This window comes from Panthera tigris, chromosome C1 (genome assembly GCF_018350195.1).
Source record: "Panthera tigris isolate Pti1 chromosome C1, P.tigris_Pti1_mat1.1, whole genome shotgun sequence".
NCBI classification, from domain to species: Eukaryota; Metazoa; Chordata; class Mammalia; order Carnivora; family Felidae; genus Panthera; species Panthera tigris.
In genome coordinates, this window is record NC_056667.1 from 185,251,652 (window position 1) to 185,273,847 (window position 22,196).

General features: G+C 38.9%; 1 protein-coding gene across 4 annotated transcripts in view; it reads left to right on the forward strand.

Annotated features, from left to right (window-relative positions):
* NIF3L1 (NGG1 interacting factor 3 like 1) overlaps window positions 1–21,797 on the forward strand; it is a 23,005-nt gene extending 1,208 nt beyond the window's left edge. For 2 of the 4 annotated variants that reach the window (XM_007090011.3, XM_015541001.2), the window contains exons 2-7: window positions 1,025–1,634; window positions 2,459–2,621; window positions 5,744–5,870; window positions 7,768–7,906; window positions 17,191–17,274; window positions 21,395–21,797. In XM_007090011.3, the coding sequence (XP_007090073.2) occupies window positions 1,202–1,634; window positions 2,459–2,621; window positions 5,744–5,870; window positions 7,768–7,906; window positions 17,191–17,274; window positions 21,395–21,579 (1,131 nt within the window). In that variant the 5' untranslated portion in view covers window positions 1,025–1,201 and the 3' untranslated portion in view covers window positions 21,580–21,797. The remainder of the gene's footprint in view (window positions 1–1,024; window positions 1,635–2,458; window positions 2,622–5,743; window positions 5,871–7,767; window positions 7,907–17,190; window positions 17,275–21,394) is intronic. The other 2 variants (XM_042995035.1, XM_042995036.1) reach the window with 2 other exon arrangements.
* Window positions 21,798–22,196: the final 399 nt, after the last annotated feature.

The window sequence follows — 22,196 nt, forward strand, 5'->3', positions numbered from 1 at the left end:
TTTCTTGTTAATTATTGTGCATACAATGAATGCTTTTCTTCAAAAACAGAAATGTTCCTAGAATCTTAATGGAATTAACAGTGTTTTGTATAGGGGCTAGACACTGAAGATGTTTATTAAGAAAAACTTTATTTGAGGCACCTGGGTGGCTCAATTGGTTAAGTGTCCAACTTCAGCTCAGGTCATGATCTCACAGTTCCTGAGTTCAAGCCCTGCATCAGGCTCTCTGCTGTGAGCACAGATCTGGCTTCAGATTCTTCCTCTCTGTCTCTGCCCCTCCCCTGCTCACACTGTCTCTCTCAAAAATAAATGTTAAAAAAAAGAAAAAAAGCTTTATTTAAGAAGTTAAAGGATGGGGCACCTGGGTGACTCAGCTGGTTAGTGTCTGACTCGATTTCAGCTCAGGTCATGATCTCCCAGTTTGTGAGAGCCCCGAGTTGGGCTCTGTGCTGACAGCATGGGATATTCTCTCTTTCTCTCTCCCCCACCATTCCTCTCCCCACGCCTCCCCCACTTGCACTCTCTCTGACTCTCTCAAAATAAATAAAAAGTTGAAGGAAACTTGTAAGGAAAGATAGTATTTAGAGTAATGGAAAAGGGATGAGGGTGGTTGAAGCAAGGATGGGGAGAAAAAGAACTTTGTGTTGGGGGCTGAGGAAGTGGGGATGAATGCGTACTATGTACCAGGCCTGTGCTAGGTGATTTACACATCTTAATTGATTTGCTTCTATGGATGGCCTTTGATTTTGGTTATAGTAGCTCCCATTTGGTAAATGAGAAAACAGCCTCAGAGAAGCTAAGTGACTTACCTAAGGTATCATGTGCTGGTAAGTGGCAGAATCAGTATTTGAACCCAGGGATATGTGACTATAGTCACATAGTTCTTTTGCTCATATGCTTTGCTACCTCAAAGGTCCAGGCTTAAAGTGTACATGTGTACCATTTCCTGTGTATTGACTTCAGATACTCAATTTTACCTGATTTCTTCTCTCCCTTTTGTTTTGTTTTGTTTTGTTGTTGTTAGTGTGCAAGCAGGAGAGAGGGGCAGAGAGAGAGACTCTTAAGCAGGCTTCATGCTCAGTGGGGAGCTCAGTGCAGAACTCGATCCCACAACTTTGGGATCGTGACCTGAGCTGAAATCAAGAGTCAGACGCTCAACCGACTGAGCCACCCAAGCATCCCAGTTTTACCTGATTTCTGTATGTTATCTCGTGTACTCCTCACTCCCACAACAATCCGGCTTGTTCATTCCCTGATCTGCAGTTCTTCCCGTTCCTTCATGGATTTGAAGGTTCTCCTTTCCTCCTTGAATGACTTTGCATCCCTCTCACTTGCTGAGAGTTGGGACAATGTTGGATTACTGGTGGAACCAAGCCCACCACACACTGTAAACACACTCTTCCTTACCAATGACTTGACCGAGGAAGTGATGGAGGAGGCGCTGCAAAAGAAGTCAGATCTTATTCTCTCCTACCACCCGCCTATTTTCCGACCTTTGACGCACATAACCTGGAAAACCTGGAAGGAGCGCCTGGTGATTCAGGCTCTGGAAAACAGAGTTGGTATTTACTCTCCTCACACAGCCTATGATGCTGCACCCCAGGGAGTCAATAGCTGGTTGGCTAAAGGGCTTGGTGAGAAGCCTCTTCTTTCATGTTTAATATTTTCCCTACGAATGCTTTGAAATTTTAGAATGTCTTTCTAGTAGAATTTTAACTGCTTTAGATGTGGGTACCATTCTATTTTTATATATTTAAAAATAATGTTGTGAAATCTGGCCATTAAATTGCATTTGAGAAATTAAATTTTCATCCTTAATAAGGAAAGCATAGGAAATCTTTATTGCTGGACTGAGCTTTGTGAGTCCTCACTCACGTGACACAGTGCCTAGCACCCAGAAATTCAAGAAGTGCTTGTTAAATTGAGCTCTGAAATCTCAGATCTCTCCAGGATATTCTTTGTATGTCAGTTAGATAGAAATCAGATTTTCACTGAATGCTTACTCATGCCCAGCACAATGACAGAATTCAGCCTATGTGTTTTAGCTTTATTTTTAGTTAGTTATTTTCATTTACTCATTTGGGGTTGAAACTTTTATGATGACATAATCTGAATTAATGTGATCAAGTAGGTTATGAGCATTTGCAACCTGAATGATGATTTACCTGAATAAATTTAGTAAGCAGTCACAATTCTATGTATCATCTAAAACTTCATGAGTCCAGTTTTTGTGGTATTTAACAGTCTTCTGGAAAATAATTCTGAAAATAAATTTGATTTTATGTCAATACTAAATCACTAGATTATGGGGACTTTTGGATGTATATGTAAGGGATATATATATGTGTGCATATTATATAAACATCAGTTTCTAAAAGCTTATTTCTTAAAATTTTGTCCATAATAGTTTATCTTTTTAATTAAAAAAAAAAAAAAAAAAACACAATTTTATTCCTAGGAGTTTGCACCTCCAGGCCCATACATCCTTCCAAAGCTGCCAACTACCCAACGGGGGGAACCCACAGAGTAGAATTCAGTGTTAACTCCACCCAACACCTGGACAAAGTCATTTCTGCAGTGAAAGAAATTGCAAATATTTCTATCACTTCTTTTTCTACTAGGTATGATATATTTTTCTTCTTTTTTGTGTGTACTTATCTGCAAGGATCTTCTTTATAAATTCTATAACTCTAGTATTGTGAACTGAAACAAATTGTTTCCCCCCAGGGTGGGTTTACGAGGCAGTATACTTCTCATTTGCATGTAGGTGCTCCAGAAGAACCATGGGTTTTTTTTTCCTGAAACAATAAAAATGACAAGTAACACTATTTTCTAGGTGGGAGGGACTATACTATGCCTTTTATTTACAACGTTTCTAATTCCCCTGATAATGTTGAAAGGTGGTTTTTACTTTATAGTATATAGATAAACCCTACTGACTCACTGATTACATAGGTTTACTCTTACCAGTTTCAAGCAAATCAGTGATTCTCAAACACTTTAACGGAAGAAGACATTCAGGTGCCTCTTAAAAGGCCAATCATTTATTTAGGGCAGAGATATCAAAATGGTGCCTTTAGTGGATTTTCTTTGAAGCTAATTTATCCGAACATCTTTTGAAGCATGTTAGGAGACAAGTTACACAAAGCTGGAACTTAATAATTGTTTAAAAAAACAAAGATGAATATAATAACTTTAAGAAGATGGAGATCTGTTCCAGGCTACAACAAAAAGGGACTCTTGTGAGTGGTTTTTAGGTGTAGATACCTTGTAATAAAATTATTGCAAATGCTTTCTAATAGTGTTGAGGGATTTAAAAAACCTCAAGAAAAATTGTTTCCAGGACTTTGTATAGATTCCAGTTATGGATGTCTTTTACCATATTGAAATACTGTGTAAGTACTGAAATTAAAAAGATACACATGAAAATTTCAAACAATGTAAAAGTCCTCCTTGTTCCCTCTACTCAATTCCAGTATCTTCAATTCATGTTACCTTTTCCTTTGTTTTCAGAGAAGTGGGTATCTTTCTAAACACATACAGGAACATGGAGAAATGCAGATTTTTGTGGGTTTTTTTTTTTTATTGTTAATTAAATGGCATGCTGCATTTGCCCCTTTTACTGAACAAGAGGTCTTAGAGATCTTTCTATGTAGGTATAGAAGATCTCTTTAACTGCTATGTAGTGTTTCTTATGGATCTACTGGACTTTCTTTAAGCATTTCTCTTCCTAACTAATGAACTTTTTCCTTTTTTAAAAAGTTTATTATTTTGAGAGAAACAGAGACAGTGTGAGCTGGGGAGGGGCAAAGAGAAAGGGAGAGAGAGAATCCCAAGGAGGCAAGTGCAGAGCCCAATGTGGGGCTCCTAATTCATTAAACCAAGAGATCATGACCTGAGCCAAAATCAAGAGTCAGACACTCGACCGAGTCACCTAGGTGCCTTCCTCCCTTTTTTAAAACTGATGCACATTTAGTTTGGTTTTAGTTTTTCCTTATTACGGGTGATATCTGGGTTTTGTGATTAGATTGGGGTACAGGCACTTTTTCCTTTTTTCTTGTCAAAGCTCTACAGATGATTCCAGTGTTGACAACTACTCTTCCAGATTCTTTTAAGGTGTCTTTTAGCTCTAGAATTCTATGATTATATTTTTAGAGTTTATGGTTAAATACAAAACTTTTCTGATGCCAATGTTTTTGGAGACACTTCAGGGCATTGCTTCTCAGGGTCATTCAAGACCCCCTACAGAACGTTGGCTTCATCCTAAAGCTATGTAATTAGAATGGGGTTTGCCTGAAAAATCTGTCCAGGAGATTCTTGTTTCAGTGGTTTGAAAAATTAACTTCTTTGGGCCTTAAAAAAATTCAGTTTGAGGGCACCTGGGTGGCTCGGTTGAGTGTCCAACTTTGGCTCAGGTCATGATCTCATGGATTGTGACTTTGAGCCCCACATCGGTCTTACTGCTGTCAGCTTGGAGTCTGCTTTGGATCCTCTATCTCCCTTTCTCTCTGCCCTTGCCCTGAGCGCGTGCGTGCGTGTGTGTGTGCGCGTGCGTGTTTTCTCTCTGTCTCAAAAATAAAAAGCCCTTCATTTGGGAAAAAAATTCGATTTGCTTTGGCAAATCATAGAAGTTCATAGAAGTTCTATTTCACCGGATCTGTAGAAGGGTCCAGTAGCTATCATTTTAAGAAGCTAGCAGATTTCTGATGCATACCTGGGATTAGGAACAATTCTAGAATAGTAGTTTCAAAGTGAGGTCCCTGAACCAGCAATATCAGCATCACCTGGAACTTGTTAGGTAAATTCTAAGACCCCACCTAGATCTACTGAATCTGAAACTGGGGAGGTGGGGTGGAGCTCAACATTCTATTTTAATAAGTCTACAAGGAGATTTGGATGCATGCTGAAGTTTGAAAAATATTTTTATTTATTTATTTAATTTTATTTTTTTAAGTTTACTTATTTTGAGAGAGCGAGAAAGAACACGAGAAGGGGAAGGGCACAGAGAGAGAATCCCAAGCAGGCTCCGCACTGTCAGTACAGAGCCTGACAGGGGTCTGGAACTCACAAACTGAAAGATCATGTCCTGAGCAGAAGTCAAGAATCTTGACACTTAACCGACTGAGCCACCCAGGTGTCCCTTGAGAAATACTATTCTTGGGGCACCTGGGTGGCTCAGTCGGTTGAGCGACTAACTTCGGCTCAGGTCATGATCTCGCAGTTTGTGAGTTTGAGCCCCACGTCGGGCCCTGTGCTGACAGATCAGAGCCTGAAGCCTGCTTCAGATTTTGTGTCTCCCTCTCTCTCTGCCCCTCCCCTGCTCATGCTTTGTCTCTCTCTGTCTCAGAAATAAATAAACATAAAAAAATTAAAAAAAAAAAGTATTCTTGAAAATGGTTTGGTTTGGGATTGCAACCTAAATTTCATGTAAATTTTTTTTTAAGTTTATTTTGAGAGAGAGTGAGTGCAAGTGGGGGAGGGGCAGAGAGAGAGGGAGAGAGAGAATCCCAAACAGACTCTGTCAGCAAGGATCCTGATGCAGGGCTTGAACCCACAAACTGAGATCATGACCTGAGCTGAAACCAAGTGTCAGAGGCTTAACTGACTGGGTCACCCAGGTGTCCCCTAAATTTCATGTAAATCTAATCTTAATTATAGGAGGTTGTAAAGTGTGGATTGTTTATAATATGTTTTACTTATATTCATCCTAGAACAGCAAGTGATTTTTTTTTTTTTTTAATAGGACTGATGATGAAGAACAAACACGGATTAGTCTGAATTGTAGTCAGGAGGCTTTGTTACAGGTGATGGCTTTTCTTTCCCAGAACAGACAATTCTATCAGAAGACTGAAATTCTGTTACTGGAGAAGGTAATAAAAATATATACTGTGCATTTTTGTTTGGCAAATTCATTTGTAAGTTGTTATATCAACACGCTGTTAACTGTTACCTAAAGAAGCACAAGGTAGTGTTGAGGACATAAAATACCCTGGAAAATATACTGTACTGAGAAAGGGAGACATTCCAGGAATGGAAAAGTGTTGGTAGAGGTTTTAGTTCATTCAGGCTGCTATAACAAAATACCCTGGACTGGATAGCTTATGAGCAACAGAAATTTATGTCTCACAATTCTGGAGCCTGGGAATTCCCAAGATCATGGTGCTGACAGATTTGGAGTGGTATCTGGAGAGGGTCCACTTCCTGATTCATCATCGGTACCTTCCCTCTGTGTCCTCACGTAATGGGAAGCACTAAGGATCTCTCTTGGAATCTGTTTTATAAACTAATTCCAGTCATGTGGGCTCCCCTCTCATGACTTAAGTACCCCCTAAGGGCTCCACCTGCTAATACCATCATCTTTGGGGGTTAGGATTTCAACATAGGAATTTGTGCAGGGGCAGACACATTCAGGTTATAGAAGTGTAGTATTGTGTGTTTTTTTTGTGTGTATTTTTTTAAATGTTTATTTTTTTTTAGAGAGTGACAGAGTGTGAGTGGGAGAGGGGCAGAGACAGAGGGAGACACAGAATCCAAAGCAGGTTCCAGGCACTGAGCTGTCAGCACAGAGCCTGATGTGGGGCTCAAACCCCCCCATGAGATCATGACCTGAGCGGAAGTTGGACGTTTAACCAGCTGAGCCACTCAGGTGCCCCAGTGTGGTAGTTTTTTTTTTTTTAATGTTTTTTTATTGAAGTATGGTTGAAACCCAGTATCATATAGTACTTTTTAGGGTTAGAGACTCGGTTACAGGTTCTATCACTTTTATACCCTCTGCCTGGACCATTCTATTTGCTCCTTTAACTTGACAGCTATTCATATGGTGATTTCTGCATCTTTACTTTCTGGCTCAGAATGCTTTCTTAAGGTAAAAACTTAAAAAAATGAACCCATATTTCCTGGAACTCTCTGTTCCACTTAATGGATCCCACATATAATTTAGTATATACAAATATTGACCTTATTCCCACATCTCCCCTTTGAATATTACTTTTTTCTATTTCATTGGTGGCATCATCTTCTGCCTGATTTTCTAAGTTTACAGAGCTCTCCCTTGCCTCTCATAAATCCATGCCTGCTGATTCTGTCCCCAAATCTATAGAATGTTTCTCTTCTCTATGTCACCACAGTAGTTGAAAAGTTGTGCTTTGTCACCACAGTAGTTGAAACTCTCCTATCCCAGGTGACAAAAGAAGAGTAGTCTCCCTAGTGGGCACCGGAAGGGCGACAGTCCATGCTTTTTCTCATAGTGTACTGGCCATGGCCTCTGTCTCCATCCCTTGCTCTGCACATCAGCTGTAGCATCTGCTCTTGGAACCACTCTGAGCTCGTACCTTTCCACATCTCACCCTATCCCTTTCCTACCACACTATACTTGACATCACCCCCTTTATTATTATTATACATTTTTTTTAACTTTTTTCTGGTCTGGGAGGCCTACGTTTTTGCAAAACCTTTGGTTCCACTTCCTCCAAGTATCCCCACCCCAAGTCCCAGCTCATTTATTTTGTCATTTCTTTGTGCTCCCATAAAATGGTTCCTGTCTTGTATTTAAACACTTTTATTGTGATTAGTTATCTAAACATTTGCCTCTCAGGAGACTGAGCTCCTAGAAGTCAGAGAATGTTTTTGTCAGGCTTGCATCCTTGAACTTCAACCGGGACCTGGCTGTAGTAAGCTCACAGTGTGCATGTTTTATTGATCTCAGTATTTGCTGTATGTTTTCTAGGACTGAGATGGACAGTTTTTCTAACTTGTGTTTCTCTTCAGCCTCCACTTCCACAAACTGGGATGGGACGGTTGTGCACACTGGATGAGCCTGCTTCCTTGGCAACCATGATTGAGCGAATCAAAAGGCACCTTAAACTAGCTCATGTTCGCCTTGCTCTTGGGGTAGGAAGGACCTTAGGTAAATATGACCCATTTATTTGTGCCGTGTACCTACTAATAATGTAGTATTACATAGTATTTGGGCAAAAGTTGATGGTTTGGGTTGTAGTAATGTGACAGGAAACATGTTAGTTCACGGGGGGCTGACTGATTTATTTTATCAATCCAGGTGGGCTAGGTTATGCTGTGGTGTACATCTCATTTGGCTCAAGCAAGATTTGTCTCATTCCTACTCCATGTTCATTTCAAGTCAGCAGAAGAAGTCTACTCATCGTACACTGATTGCTGTTGCAGAGGGGGAGTTTTGGATGGTCTTGGACCATCAGTTAAACATTAACCCAGAAATGATACATTTTCTGTTCAATGTCTAGAATGAATCACATTTTGAGCACAAGTCAGGGCATGAAGCACAGTCCTACCATGGGCCAGGAAGGGCGCCGGAAGTTTTTATTATTCCAATTACAATGCAAGTATTCTATTTTATAATACTGATGGCATTTTACAGCAAGATGCCAAGTGATCCACTGCAGTTTCCGAGTCTTGTAGTCTTGATTTTTGGCTTTTAAATACTGCAGTAAACATAGGGGTGCATATATCTTTTCAAGTTAGTGTTTTTATTTTCTGTGTGTAAATATCCAGTAGTGGAATTACTGGGTCATATGTATTCCTATTTTTAATTTTTTGAGGAACCTCCATACTGTTTTCCACGGTGGTTGCACTTAGTAATGTTCCCACTAGCAGTGCATGAGGGTTCCTTTTTCTCCACATCCTTGCCAACACTTGGTATTTCTTGTCTTTTTGTTTTCAGCCAGTCTGAGAAGTGTGGGTGATCTCTCATTGTGGTTTTGGTATGCATTTCCCTGATGATTAGCGATGTTGAGCATCTCTTCATGTGTCTTTTGGCCATCTGTATGTCTTTGGAAAAATGTCTTTTCAGGTCTTCTGCCCATTTTTAAATTGGATTATTTGTTTTTTTATAGTGTTGAGTTGTAGAAGTTCTTTATATATTTTGGATGTAAGCCTGTCATTGGATATATCATTGCAAATATCTTTTCCCATTGAGCAAATTGCCTTCTCATTTTGTTGATGGTTTCCTTTGCTGTTCAAAAGCTTTTTATTGTGGTGTAGTCCCAATAGTTTATTTTTGCTTTTGTGTACCTTCCCTGAGGAGACCTATCTAGAAAAGTATTTCTAAGCCGGTGTCAGAGAAATTACTGCTTATGTGTTCTTGTAGGAGTTTTATGGTTTCAGGGCTCACATTTAGGTTTTTAAACTGTCTTGGGTTTATTTTTGTGTATGGTATAAGAAAGCTGTCTATTTTCATTTTTTTGAATGTAGCTGTCCACTTTACCCAACACCATTTGTTTTTTTGTTTGTTTTTTCTATTGATAACCAACTTTATTGTTTTTCTTTAATTAATTTATTTATTTTTAAAATATAATTTATTGTCAAGTTAGCTAACATACAGTGTATACAGTGTGCTCTTGGCTTCGGGAGTAGATTCCCATGATTCATTCCGTACATACAACACCAGTGCTCATCCCAATAAGTGCCCTCCTCAATGCCCGTCACCCATTTTCCCCTCTCCCCATCAACCCTCAGTATGTTCTCTATTTAAGTGTCTCTTATGGTTTGCCTCCCTCTCTGTTTGAAACTATTTTTCCCCCTGCCCTTTCCCCATGGTCTTCTGTTAAGTTTCTCAAATTCCACATATGAGGGAAAACATATGTATCTGTCTTTCTCTGACTGACTTATTGCACTTAGCATAATACCCTCCAGTTCCGTCCATGTTGTTGCAAATGACAAGATTTCATTCTTTCTCATTGCCAAGTAATCATTCCATTGTGTATATAAAACACATCTTCTTTATCTTTTCATCACTTGATGGACATTTGGGCTCTTTCCATAATTTGGCTATTGTTGATAGCGCTGCTGTAAACGTTGGGGTACATATGCCCCTGTGATTCAGCAGTCCTATATCCTTTGGATAAATTCCTAGTGGTGCTATTGCTGGGTTGTAGGGTAATTCTATTTTTAATTTTTTGATGAACCTCTGCACTGTTTTCCAGAGTGTGGCTGTACCAGTTTACATTCCCACCAACAGCGTGAGAGGGTTCCCGTTTCTCCATATCCTCGCCAACATCTGTTGTTTCCTGCGTTAATTTTAGCCACTCTGACTGGTGTGAGGTGGTATCTCAGTGTGGTTTTGATTTGTATTTCCCTGATGATGAATGATGTTGAACATCTTTTCATGTGTCTGTTGGCCATCTGGATATCTTCTTTGGAAAAGTGTCTGTTCATGTCTTCTGCCCGTTTCTTTGCTGGATTGTTTGTTTTTTGGGTGTTGAGTTTGGCAAGTTCTTTATAGATTTTGGATACTGACCCTTTATTTGATATGTTATTTTCAAATATCTTCTCTCATTCTGTTGGTTGCCTTTTAGTTTTGTTGATTGTTTCCTTCACTGTGTAGAAGCTTTTTATCTTGATGAGGTCCTAATTGTTCATTTTTGCTTTTATTTCCCTTGCCTTCGGAGACATACCAAATAAGAAGTTACTGGGACTGAAGTCAAAGAGGTTGTTGCCTGTTTTCTTCTCTAGGGTTTTGATGGTATCCTGTCTCATATTTAGGTCTTTTGTCCATTTGAGTTTATTTTTGTGTATCATGTAAGAAAGTGGTCCAGTTTCATTCTTCTGCATGTTGCTGTCCAGTTCTCCCATCACCATTTTCTAAAGAGACTGTCTTTTCCACAGGATACTCTTTCCTGCTTTGTCAAAGATTAGTTGGCCATATGTGGGTCCAATTCTGGGTTCTCTATTCTATTCCATTGGTCTGTGTGTCTGTTTTTGTGCCAATACCAGACTGTCTTGATCATTACAGCTTTGTACTAGAGGCTAAAGTCTGTGATGGTGATGCCTCCTGCTTTGGTTTTCTTCTTCAACATTACTTTGGCTATTCGGGTCTTTTGTGGTTCCATACAAATTTTAGGATTGTTCCAACACCATATGTTGAAGAGACTTTTTCCCATTGGATATTCTTGCCTCCTTTGTTGAAGATTAACTGACCATATATAAATGGGGGTATATTTCTCAGCTGTTTCATTGATCTATGTGTCTATTTTTATGCCAGCACAATACTTTTTTGATTATTAAACCTTTGTAGTATATCTTATTTTTAACGTATGTTTATTTTGAGAGAGAGAGACAGAGAATGAGCAGGGGAGAGGGGCAGAGGGAGAAAGAGAATCCCAAGCAGGCTCTGCGCCGTTGGCACAGAGTTTGATGTGAGGCTCAATCCCATGAACTGTGTAATCATGACCTGAGCCGAAATCAAGAGTTGGACCCTTAACCAGCTGAGCCACCCGGGTGTCCCTGTAGTATATCTTGAAATTGGGTAGTATGATGATGCCTCCTGCTTTGTTCTTTCTCAAGATTGCTTTCAGTGTCTTTTGTGCTGCCATACAAATTTTAGTATTATTTGTTCCAGTTCTGTGAAAACTACTGTTAGTATTTTGATAGGGATTGCACTGAATCTGTAGATTGCTTCAGTAGTATGGACATTTTCACAATATTCATCACATCCATGATAGTGGAATATCTTTGCATTTCTTTATGTTACCTTCAATTTCTTCCATCAGTGTTTTATAGTTTTCAGAGTATAGGACATTGACCTCATTGGTTAAGTTTATTCCTATTTTATTCTTTTTGGTGCAGTTATAAATGGAGTTGTTTTCTTAATTTCTCTTTCTGCTATTTCATTATTAGTGTATAGAAATGCAACAGATTCCTGTGTATTAATTGGTATTTTGCAACATTATTGAATTCATTTATTATTACTTTTGGTGGAGTCTTGGGGTTTTCTGGTGTATACTATTATGTTGTCTGCAAATAGTGAGAGTTTCACTTCTTCCTTAACAATTTGGATGCCTTTTATTCTTGTCTGATTGCTATGACTAGGACTTCCAGTGGCAAGAGTGGGCATCCTTGTCTTGTTCCTGATCTTAGAAGATAAGCTCTGTTTTTCACCACAGTATGATGTTAGCTCTGGGCTTTTCATATATACCCTTTATATATTGAGGTATGTTTCCTTTAAACCCACTTTGAGGTTTTTATCATGAACAGATGTTGAATTTTATCCTGTTCTGCCCCTATTGAGATGGTCATATGATTTTTATCCTTTGCTTTGTTAATGTGTTTTACATTGATATTCTGAATATTGAAGCATCATCCTTGCGTCCTTGGAATTAATTCAGTTTGGTTGTGGTGGATGTATTGGTGAATGTGGTTTGCTAGTATTTTGTTGAGGATTTTTGCATCTATATTCACCAGGGATATTGGCCTGTAGGTTGGGAGTGTCTTTGTCTCGTTTTGGTATCAGGGTAATGTTGACCTTGTAGAATGTATTTGAAGCTTTCCTTCCTCTTCTATTTTTTGGAATAGTTGAAGGAGAATACCTATCAAATCTTCCTTGTTTGGTAAATTCATCTATATATCTAGACTTGTATTTGTTGCGAGTTTTTTGATTACCCATTAAATTTCATTGAATTGGTCTGTTCAGATTTTATTTGTTTTTACTTTAGAGAGAGAGTGTGTGCATCAGTGAGGAGAGGGGCAGAGGAAGGGAGAGAATCTTAAGCAGGTTCCACTCTCAGTCCATCATGGGACTTGATCCTACATCCCTGGGATCGTGACCTGAGCTGAAATCAAGAAGCAGACACTCAACCAACTGAGCCACACCGGTGCCCCAGTCTGTTTAGATTTTCTATTAATCCCTGATTCAATTTTGGAAGATTGTGTTTTTCCAAGAGTTTATCTATTTCTTCTAGGTTGTTCAGTTTGTTGGCATATAATTTTTCATAGTAGTCTCTTTGGATTTCTGTTTTGTCAGTTGTTACTTCATTCATTTCTGATTTTTTTAAATTTGGGTCCTCTATTTTTCTTGATAAGTCTGGCTAAAGGTTTATCAATTTTTGTTTATCTATTCAAAGAAACAGCTCTTGGTTTCCTTGATCTTTTCTATTGTTTTTTTATTTTAGTCTGTATTTCATTTATTTCTGTCCTGATCTTTTATTTCCTTCCACTAACCTTGGGTTTTGTTGTTCTCATTCTGTTAGATATAAGGTTAGATTGTTCAGATATTTCTTGTTTCTTGAGGTAGGCCTGTATCACTGTAAATTTTCCTTTCACTGCTTTTGCTGTGTCCCAAAGATTTTGGACCATTGTGTTTTCATTTTCATTTGTCTCTGTATTTTTGATTTCTTTGTTGACACATTGGTTGTTTAGCTCCCACATGGTTGTGGTTTTTTTCCAGTTTTTTTCTTGTGATTGATTTCTAGTTTCCTACCATTGTGGTTGGAAAAGATGCATGATATGATTTTAGTCTTCATAAATTTATTGAGACTTATTTTTTTTTAATTCTTTTTAAATGTTTTATTTATTTTTGAGAGAGACAGAGACAGAATGCAAGTGGGTTAGGGGCAGAGAGAGAGACACACACACAGAATCCAGAGCAGGCTCCAGGCTCCAGGCTCCAAGCTGTCAGCCCGATGCGGGGCTTGAACTCACACGCCGTGAGATCATGACCCGAGCCGAAGTTGGACACTCAACAGACTGAGCCACCCCGGCGCCCCAATTGAGACTTCTTTTTTGGCCTAACATGTTTTATCCTGGAGAATCTTCCATGTACGTTTGAAAAGAAGGTATATTCTGTTGTTTTGGGATGGAATGTTCTGTATATATCTGCTAACACTAATGTGTTGTCCAAAGACACTGTTTCTTTATGGATTTTCTGCCTGGATGATTTATCCATCAATATAAGTAGGTGTTAAAGTCTCCTACTGTTACGATAGTATGGTCAAACTTTCTCTTTATATCTGTTAATAGTTGTTTTATGTATTTAGGTGCTCCAATGTTGGGTGCAGAGATATTTATAATTGTTATATCCTTTTTTGCATTGATTCCTTTACCATTATGTAATGCCTTCTTTCTCTCTTGTTACATCTTTGTTTTAAAGTCTATTTTGTATTGCTACCTTTGTTTTGTTTTGTTTTGTTTTGCTTCCATTTGCATGGAATCTTCTTCCATCCCTTTTCCTTCAGTTTGTATGTATCTTTAGGTCTGAAGTGATAAAATACAGACCCTTCTATATGCTGCCTACAGGAGACTCACTTCACCCTATATTTTTTGATTGTTGCATTTACACCATTTACATTTAAAGTAATTACTGATAGGTATGTGCTTATTTTTATTTTGTTAATTGTTTTCTGGTTATTTATGTAGTTCTTTTCTGTTCCTTTTTTCTTCTCTTGTTCCCTTTCGTTGTCACTGGTAATTTTCTTTAGTGTTATGCTTGGCTTGCTTTCTTTTCAGTTTTTGTGGATCTGTTACAGATTTTTGTGTTTGTGGTTACCAGAAAGTTTCTCTATAGGACCCTAAATATATAGCCATCTATAATTGATGGTTACTTAAGTTCGAACACCTTTTTTTTTTTTAATGTTTGTTTATTTTTGAGAGAGCACGCACATGCAGTGGAGGGGCCAAGAGAGAGGGAGACAGTGCATCTGAAGCGGGCTCTGTGCTGACAGCAGAGACCCTGATGTGGGGCTTGAACTCACAAACCATGAGACCATGACCTGGGCTGAAGTCAGATGCTCAACTGACTGAGCTGCCCAGGCACCCCAAGTTGGAACACCTTTTAAAAGGACTTGTTTTTTATTCCTGCATGTTGTGTGTGGCATCATATTTTACATCTTTTTCTTCATAACTATTTCCTAATTATGGCTTTTTCTTTTCTCCTTAAAAGAAGTTCTTTAGCATTTGTTGTAAGTCTGGTGTAGTGGTGATGAACTCCTTTAACTTTTGCTTGTCTGGGAAACTCATTTTATCTCTCCTTCAAATCTGAATGATAATCTGGCTAGGTAGATTATTCTTTTTTTTTTTTTTTTTTTTTTTTTTTTTGAGAGAGACAGAGCACATGAGCAGGGGAGGGGCAGAGAGAGGGAGACAGAATCTCAATCGGCTCCGCAGTGTCAGCATGGAGCCTAATGTGGGGCTTGAACCCATGAAACCATGAGATCATGACTTGAGCTGAAGTCAAGAGCTGGACGCCTAGCCAACTGAGCCACCCAGGTACCCCCTGGGTAGATTATTCTTGATGGTGGGTTTTTTTCCTTTTAGCATTTTGAATATATCATGATACATTCCCTTTTGGCCTGCAAACTTTCTGCTGAAAATCAGCTGATAGCCTTCCAGAGTTTTCCATATAAATAACTTTTTGCTTCTCAGTTACTTCTTTTAAAATTCTCTTTATCTTTAGTCTTGGACATTTCAGTTATTATGTGTCATGGTGTGGATCTCCTTGGGTGTGTCTTGTTTGGACTCTCTGTGTTTCCTTCTCCAGGTCAGGGAAGTTTTCAGCTATTCTTTCTTTTTTTCTTAAATTTATTTTTATTTTTTATTAAAATTTTTTTTAATGTTTATTTTTGAGAGAGAGCAAGCATGAGTGGGAGAGAGGCAGAGAGAGGGAGGGAGGGAGACAGGATCTAAAGTTGACTCCGTGCTGTCAGTGCAAAGCCAACATGGGGCTCGAACTCACAAACTGTGAGATCATGATCTGGGCTGACATTGGACACTCAACTGACTGAGCCACCCAGGCTTCCCAACTGTTATTTCTTCAAATAAATTGTCTGCCTTTTTCTTTATTCTCCTTCTGAGACCGATACATGCTATGATTGTTCACTTGATGTTGAAGAGATCCCTTAACCTATCCTCATTAAATTTTTTTTTTTTTTCTGTTCAGGTTGGCTGTGTTCCATTATCAGTTTTTCAGATCACTAATCTGTTCTTCTGCATTTGTTAATTCCCTCTAATGTATTTTTCATTGCAGTTATATTCTCCATTTCTGGTAGGGTTTTTTTTAATGTTTTGTTTATTTTTGAGAGAGCACAAGTGGGGGATGGGCAGAGAGAGAGGGACACAGAGGATCTGAAGCAGGCTCTGCACTGAGAGCAGTGAGCCCATTGTGGGGCTTGAACTCACAAACCGCGAGATCATGACCTGAACCAAAGTTGATGCTCAGCCAACTGAGCTACCCAGGTGCCCTGATAGGTTTTTTTTAAAAAAATATTTTCTGTCTCTATGTTGAAGTTCTCACTGAGTTCTTCTACTCTTCTCTCCAGTCTGGTGAGCATCTTTATGACCATTACCTTAAACTCTTTACCTGGAGTATTACTTCTCCCTGTTTCATTTAGTTCTTTCTCTGAAGTTTCATTTTATTCTTTCATGTGGAACATATTCCTCTGTCTTCTCATTTTGCTTGACTTTCTGTGTTCACTTCTATGAATTATGCGGAATAGCTGCTTCTCCCCAACTTGAAGGAATGGTCTTATGTATGGTCATCCCTGAGTAGACTGTGTGCCTGCTGACTTTGGTTGGCTGGAATGGTGTTGGGCATGGGCAGACTCCCAGGGCACTCAGTGCTGGAGCTGCCCTGGTGGGATGGTTGGAGCTAAAGTGGGCATGGACTGGGGTGGTCCTAAGGCTCTCAGAGAATGCCTTGGCAGGATAACTGAAGCTGAAGTGGATGTAAGCCAAGTGTTCCAGGGTGCTCTGTGCGCTCTGTGGAGCTGAGGTGAGGCATGGACTGGTGGGGGGGAACCTGAGTGCTTTGCACAGGGGGCACCCTGGCAGCACAGCTGTACCTGAAATAGGTATAGGCCAGGGGGTCCCAGAGCTCTCCATGCAGAGGGCACCCTCAGCCTCTCTCTTAAAATACCACTGATGGAATGACCAGTAATGAAGTGTCCATTCTAGAAGCCTTAAGTGCTAAATACTTGTTGGATTTGGGCTTCAAAGTTTCTGTTATTTTACTCTACAGCAACTCCTTAGAGGTTGTTCTTTTGAGTTAAATATGATATTTAAAAATACATGTCAAATGAGTTTGTAGCATTCCTATAACTAGCCCTTTTAGTCCCTCACCTGAGAAGGAGCTGGTACCTGCCTATCTCTCACTGTTGCCTGGAAAACCAGGATGGTCACTTTACCAGCCTTATGTGGGCTTGTGCACAGCTATGTCTGTTTTAAGGAATTAATAGCCCTGCATTGGGTTATTTTTGCGATACCAAAGAATCATCTGTCTATATGAAGATGTGTTTTATTATTTTTTTAAATTCAGTAAGCAAAGTTCATTTACTGGTAATGAGACCAGGAGTAAAGTCTGCATTATGTGAAAGATTATTGATACAAATTATAATATTAAAATGAAGGGGAATTATAATGTGTTGGTCTCTTGTTTCCTTTATTTTGAAGAGTCTCCAGTCAGAGTCGTGGCCCTGTGTGCTGGTTCTGGGAGCACCGTGCTGCAGGGGGTAGAGGCCGACCTTTACCTCACAGGTACGATAGCCTCTGGGTCTCCTTTTCTTTTTTGTGTATATCATTCCAGCTTTATTTTTTATAAGAAAAAAAAAAACAACAGGTTTTTAAGCCAGCACCTGGCATATAGATGGATCTAATACCTGTTGTTAGAACCTGAACTAAATAGGAACTGCACTGAAATTGGAGATAGACCATATTCTTTAATTTTTTTTATTATTTTTTTTTTACTAGTAAATTTAGACCATATTCTTTTAGAGGGAAAAAAAAGTCATTAAACAATTTACTGTTAGATTATCTTAAAAACTTGTGTTCAGTATTTATTTAACCTGTGTTCTTCCTAAACATTCTCATAGATTTCATGTCTGTTAACGGGACACTGTCTACCTTTCCACCTTAGCTAAAGCCACTAAAGCCAATCATTAGTTCCTATCAGTTCTAGCTCCAGAATCTTTTTTTTAAGGTTTATTTATTTTTGAACCCATGAACCATGAGATAATGACCTGAGCCGAAATCAAGAGTTGGATGCTCAACCAATTAGCCACACAGGCACCCCATCCAGAATCTTTATAGAGCCTTTCCTCTTATCTCTATTCAGGCATCATCTTCTACGTGAAATACTTAAATCTAATCTTAAGTCTTCCACATACAACCCTCAAGTAAACTTTTTTTTCAAAAGTACAAATTTGATGGTATATAATATTATCCTAGCTAAAAAGTCTTTAGTGGTTTCCTTCACGTGTCCTGGTCAGGCCTGAACATTCATCCTCTTTCATGCAGCCTTCTGCTGTTTTCTCTGGCTAGGATGCCTTCCTTGCCCATTTCTTTATACTTGTAGTGATAAGCTCAAGATACCTCCTCTGAGAAGCTTTTTCTGGAACTGTCTGGCTCCTGCCCTGATGGTCATGCCTTCCTCTCCAATTACTATTGCTTTATCCTTTTTTTTTTTTTTTAATTCTTCATTTTTTAATTTTAGAGCGAGAATGAGCAGGGGAGAGGGGCAGAGGGGCAAAGGGGGAGAGAGAGAGAGAATATCTTAAGCAGGCTTCACAGTCAGCACAGAGCCTGACGTGGGGCTCATTTCCAAGACCCTGGGATCCTGATCTGAGCTGAAATCAAGAGTCGGACACTCAGCTGCCTGAGCCACCCAGGTGCCCCTCCTGTTGCTTTCTCCTTAACCTCCAGTATGCATTTCTATCAGATGGTAATTGTTCAGCTTTATACTCTGTCCTTGAGGGTAACATCTAATAGGTACAAGGCCCATCATTCAGAAGATTTGGAGGCACTTTGTACACTAATGGTTGTATTTTGCTACATTTGCATATTCTGTGTTACATACATATTCTGTGTGTGTATGTGTATAAATATATATCTATGGGTGTGCATATAAATGTATTTCTATTTATGTGTTTCCCTCGAAACCATTTTGTAATAAATTTCATACATGACCTTTTTATCCCAGAAGCATCAGCATATATCTCCTAAGAACTAAGGACATTTTCTTTTCTTTTTTTTTAATTTTATTATTATTATTTTTTTAATGTTTATTTATTTTTGAGACAGAGAGGGACAGAGCATGAACGGGGGAGGGTCAGAGAGAGGGAGACACAGAATCCGAAACAGGCTCCAGGCTCTGAGCTGTCAGCACAGAGCCCGACGCGGGGCTCGAACTCACGGACCGCGAGATTGTGACCTGAGCTGAAGTCGGACGCTTAACCGATTGAGCCACCCAGGCGCCCCCCCTTTTTTTTTTTTTTTTTAACGTTAGGACATTTTCTTTTATGACCAATGATCAAATACAGGAATTTAGGATTGTTAAGACACTTACTTAATATGTAGTCTATATTTAAATTTTGCCAAATGATTAGAATTGCATTTCTTTTTCTGATTGATACCTAATCTGTGAGCACACATTGCATCTAGAAGAGTTTCTCGGCTCTGTCCAGAGCATTGACATTTTTGAAGAGTATAGGCCATTTGTTTTGTGGTATATCTCTAAATTTGGGGGATGTGATTATTTCCTTATAATGACTTTCTTAAAACTAGTTCTTTTTTTTTTAAACGGCTTGAAAGAGACTTTTAAAATGTTTTTGTTTTTATTCTTTGTTTTTAGAGAGTGCACAAGTGGGAGAGAGGGGCAGAGGAAGAGAAAGAGAATCTTAAGCAGGCTCTATACTTTGCATGTAGCCTGATGTGGGACTCCATCCCATGACCCTGGGATCATGACCTGAGCCAAAATCAAGAGACACTCAACTCACTGAGCCACCCAGGCATCCCTAGTTTTCTTTGTTTACACTTCTAAGCAATATGTGCATAAGATAAATTCATGCAGTTCAAAATTGTTAAAATAGCCTTCCTATCTGTTTACTTGGGGAAATAGAAAGTATCTTCTTATCTGGCTGACCTTAGATGTCTATGATCTGTGAGGTGTCGCTTTGAGTATAACTTTAGGGATGAAAAGCACCAGGTCAAAGGCGCATATAGGCCCTCTCCTGATGTTCATCACCCTTACTCTGAGTGTAACATGGTAGTATCAGGGTGTTAAGGGTAGTATCCTAGAAAGACCAGCAGATTTGCTCCTTGTAAATATAAATTCTCATTTGCTTCTTTCCCACAGCTACCCTCCTAAGCTAGGCTTTTCTTCCCTTTGCCTTCAGCTAGTACAGAGTCTTTGCAGATCCCCCTGTCCGCGCCCTGCCTTTCATGCCTTCTCCTCACAGCATTTATAATTGTCCAGGTCACCAGACTTGTCTCTCCTGAAGCATGGCTTCTAACTGGGCCCCTTAGTGTCTTTCTTCTTTTTACTTTCCTATTTACCTTTACTATTACCTTTACTATTTACTATTATCTTTACTATTACAGATTAAGATATTTTAAAAGATTATTGAATAAAAAAATATCCCATATATGAAATTGACATGTATTGGGGAGCAGGAAAGTGTGGAGGATTAAACCTTTCCCTAAGAACCTTTTTCCCTTATTTTTTGATGTTTTCAGGGCTCTAAACATATTTCAAAATTAGACTTGTTATGAACAAGCTAAATTGTGTATTTTTGCTGTAAAATCAGAAGTCCTCAAATTCACAAATAGTGTTTTTAAAAAATTCAAGACACTTGAGGGGGCACCTGGGTGGCTCAGTGAGTTGAACATCTGGCTCTTGATTTTGCCTCAGTCATGATCCCAGGGTCATGGGATCAAGCCCTGTTGGACTCTGCAATGAGCATGGAGCCTGCTTGGGATCCCCTATCCTGCCCCTCCCTTGCGTACACACACACACACTCTCTAAAATAGGAAAAAGCAACTATTGGGGCACCTGGGTGGCTCAGTCAGTTAAACATCTTGGCTATTAATTTCGGCTCAGGTCAAGATCTCATGAACAGCGAGATTGTACTGTGGGGCTCTGGGCTGACAGCACAGAGCCTGCTTGAGATTCTCTCTGCACCACCCATGCATGTGCTTGTGCTCCTTCTCTAAATAAACATTACAAAAAATACAGAACACTGGAGTTTTTTTAAACCTTTTTACAAAAGAGGAGCTCCTCTTCTACCAGTAACTTCAGAATTTCTAGGAATTTTGCCTAAGTTAAAAGAAAATAAATACCCTGTATGTATGTATGTATGTATGTATTTACCTTGTCTTTAATTTAGAAGTAACCTTAAGCTGGTTTTATCCTTATTAGAGTAGAGCCGATACTGACGATTTTGGTGTTCACAAAGCAAAGAAGTGTTTGGGAACTATACCTAGGATTTTCTGGAGATATTTTGTTATTTGATATTGATATAGATGAGAAATTTTCTGAAAGCCCCAGTTGACTTAGCAGTACTCGTTTATCTTCTTATGGAAACATTTTGAATGGGTGTTCTTGTAGATCTGGTTCTGGTGGTATTAGATGCTATTGCATACGGGAGTTTAGATTCTTGTCTCGAGTCTGCCAAGGAGAAAGAATTTGGAATTCTCATTGGGATGATCTGTCTCTTTCTAAATGGGAAGACACCTAATAAATCTGTACATTGCTTTCTAGATTTATGTGTAAAGTTCTGCTTTTTACACGATGAAGACTTGGTGTTTCTGCAGTTATGGTTCAGCATTCCACAGACTCTGTGTCTAATATTTAAGTATTTGCTCTTTCCTTTGTTGGCAGGTGAGATGTCCCATCATGATGTTCTGGATGCTGCATCCCAAGGAATAAATGTCATCCTCTGTGAACACAGCAACACTGAACGAGGTTTTCTTTCTGATCTTCGAGATATGCTGGGTGCTCACTTGGAAAATAAGATTAATATTATCCTGTCAGAAAGAGACAGGGACCCTCTTCATGTGATTTAAAGCATACAGGGACAACAAGATGACAGAGTCTACAAATTGATTTGCTCCCAACTTGAATGCGTAACAGGAATCAGCAGACTTAGTATCCATCTGGAAGAATGTCATAGAATGTACACTATTTCTGGTTTGTAAATCTGCTTCACCAAATAGTCTGTAGCTTGTATGGTAAAAACCATAATGTATTAAACACTTAACAATTAAACGTATTAAACAAACTACTATTAACAAATATTTATTATAAGATCAATTAAGATTATGATACAATGTGAAGTACATATTTATCAACTCCAGGAAGATTACTTAACATTCTTGGTAAGTACCTTCTTCTTAGCTTAATTATAGATGACATCTGTCATTTGAGATCTCTCTGCTCTTGGTTAGTTTAAAAAACTTGAGATTAGAATACTGATTTCTAGGTAGCAGCCTCTAGGGGGTGATAAGGTATGTCTGTATGTTCCTGTTCATAGATCACTAATGTCTCACATAAATTTCAGAATCAGGATGAGGTTTTGTTTTTGTGTTTTTTTTCTTAATATACATGACCATTATTCATAACTATTGTTTTATTGCTTTTGGGTAACTTACCTGTAATTTTATTAGTAATACATAAAAGATGG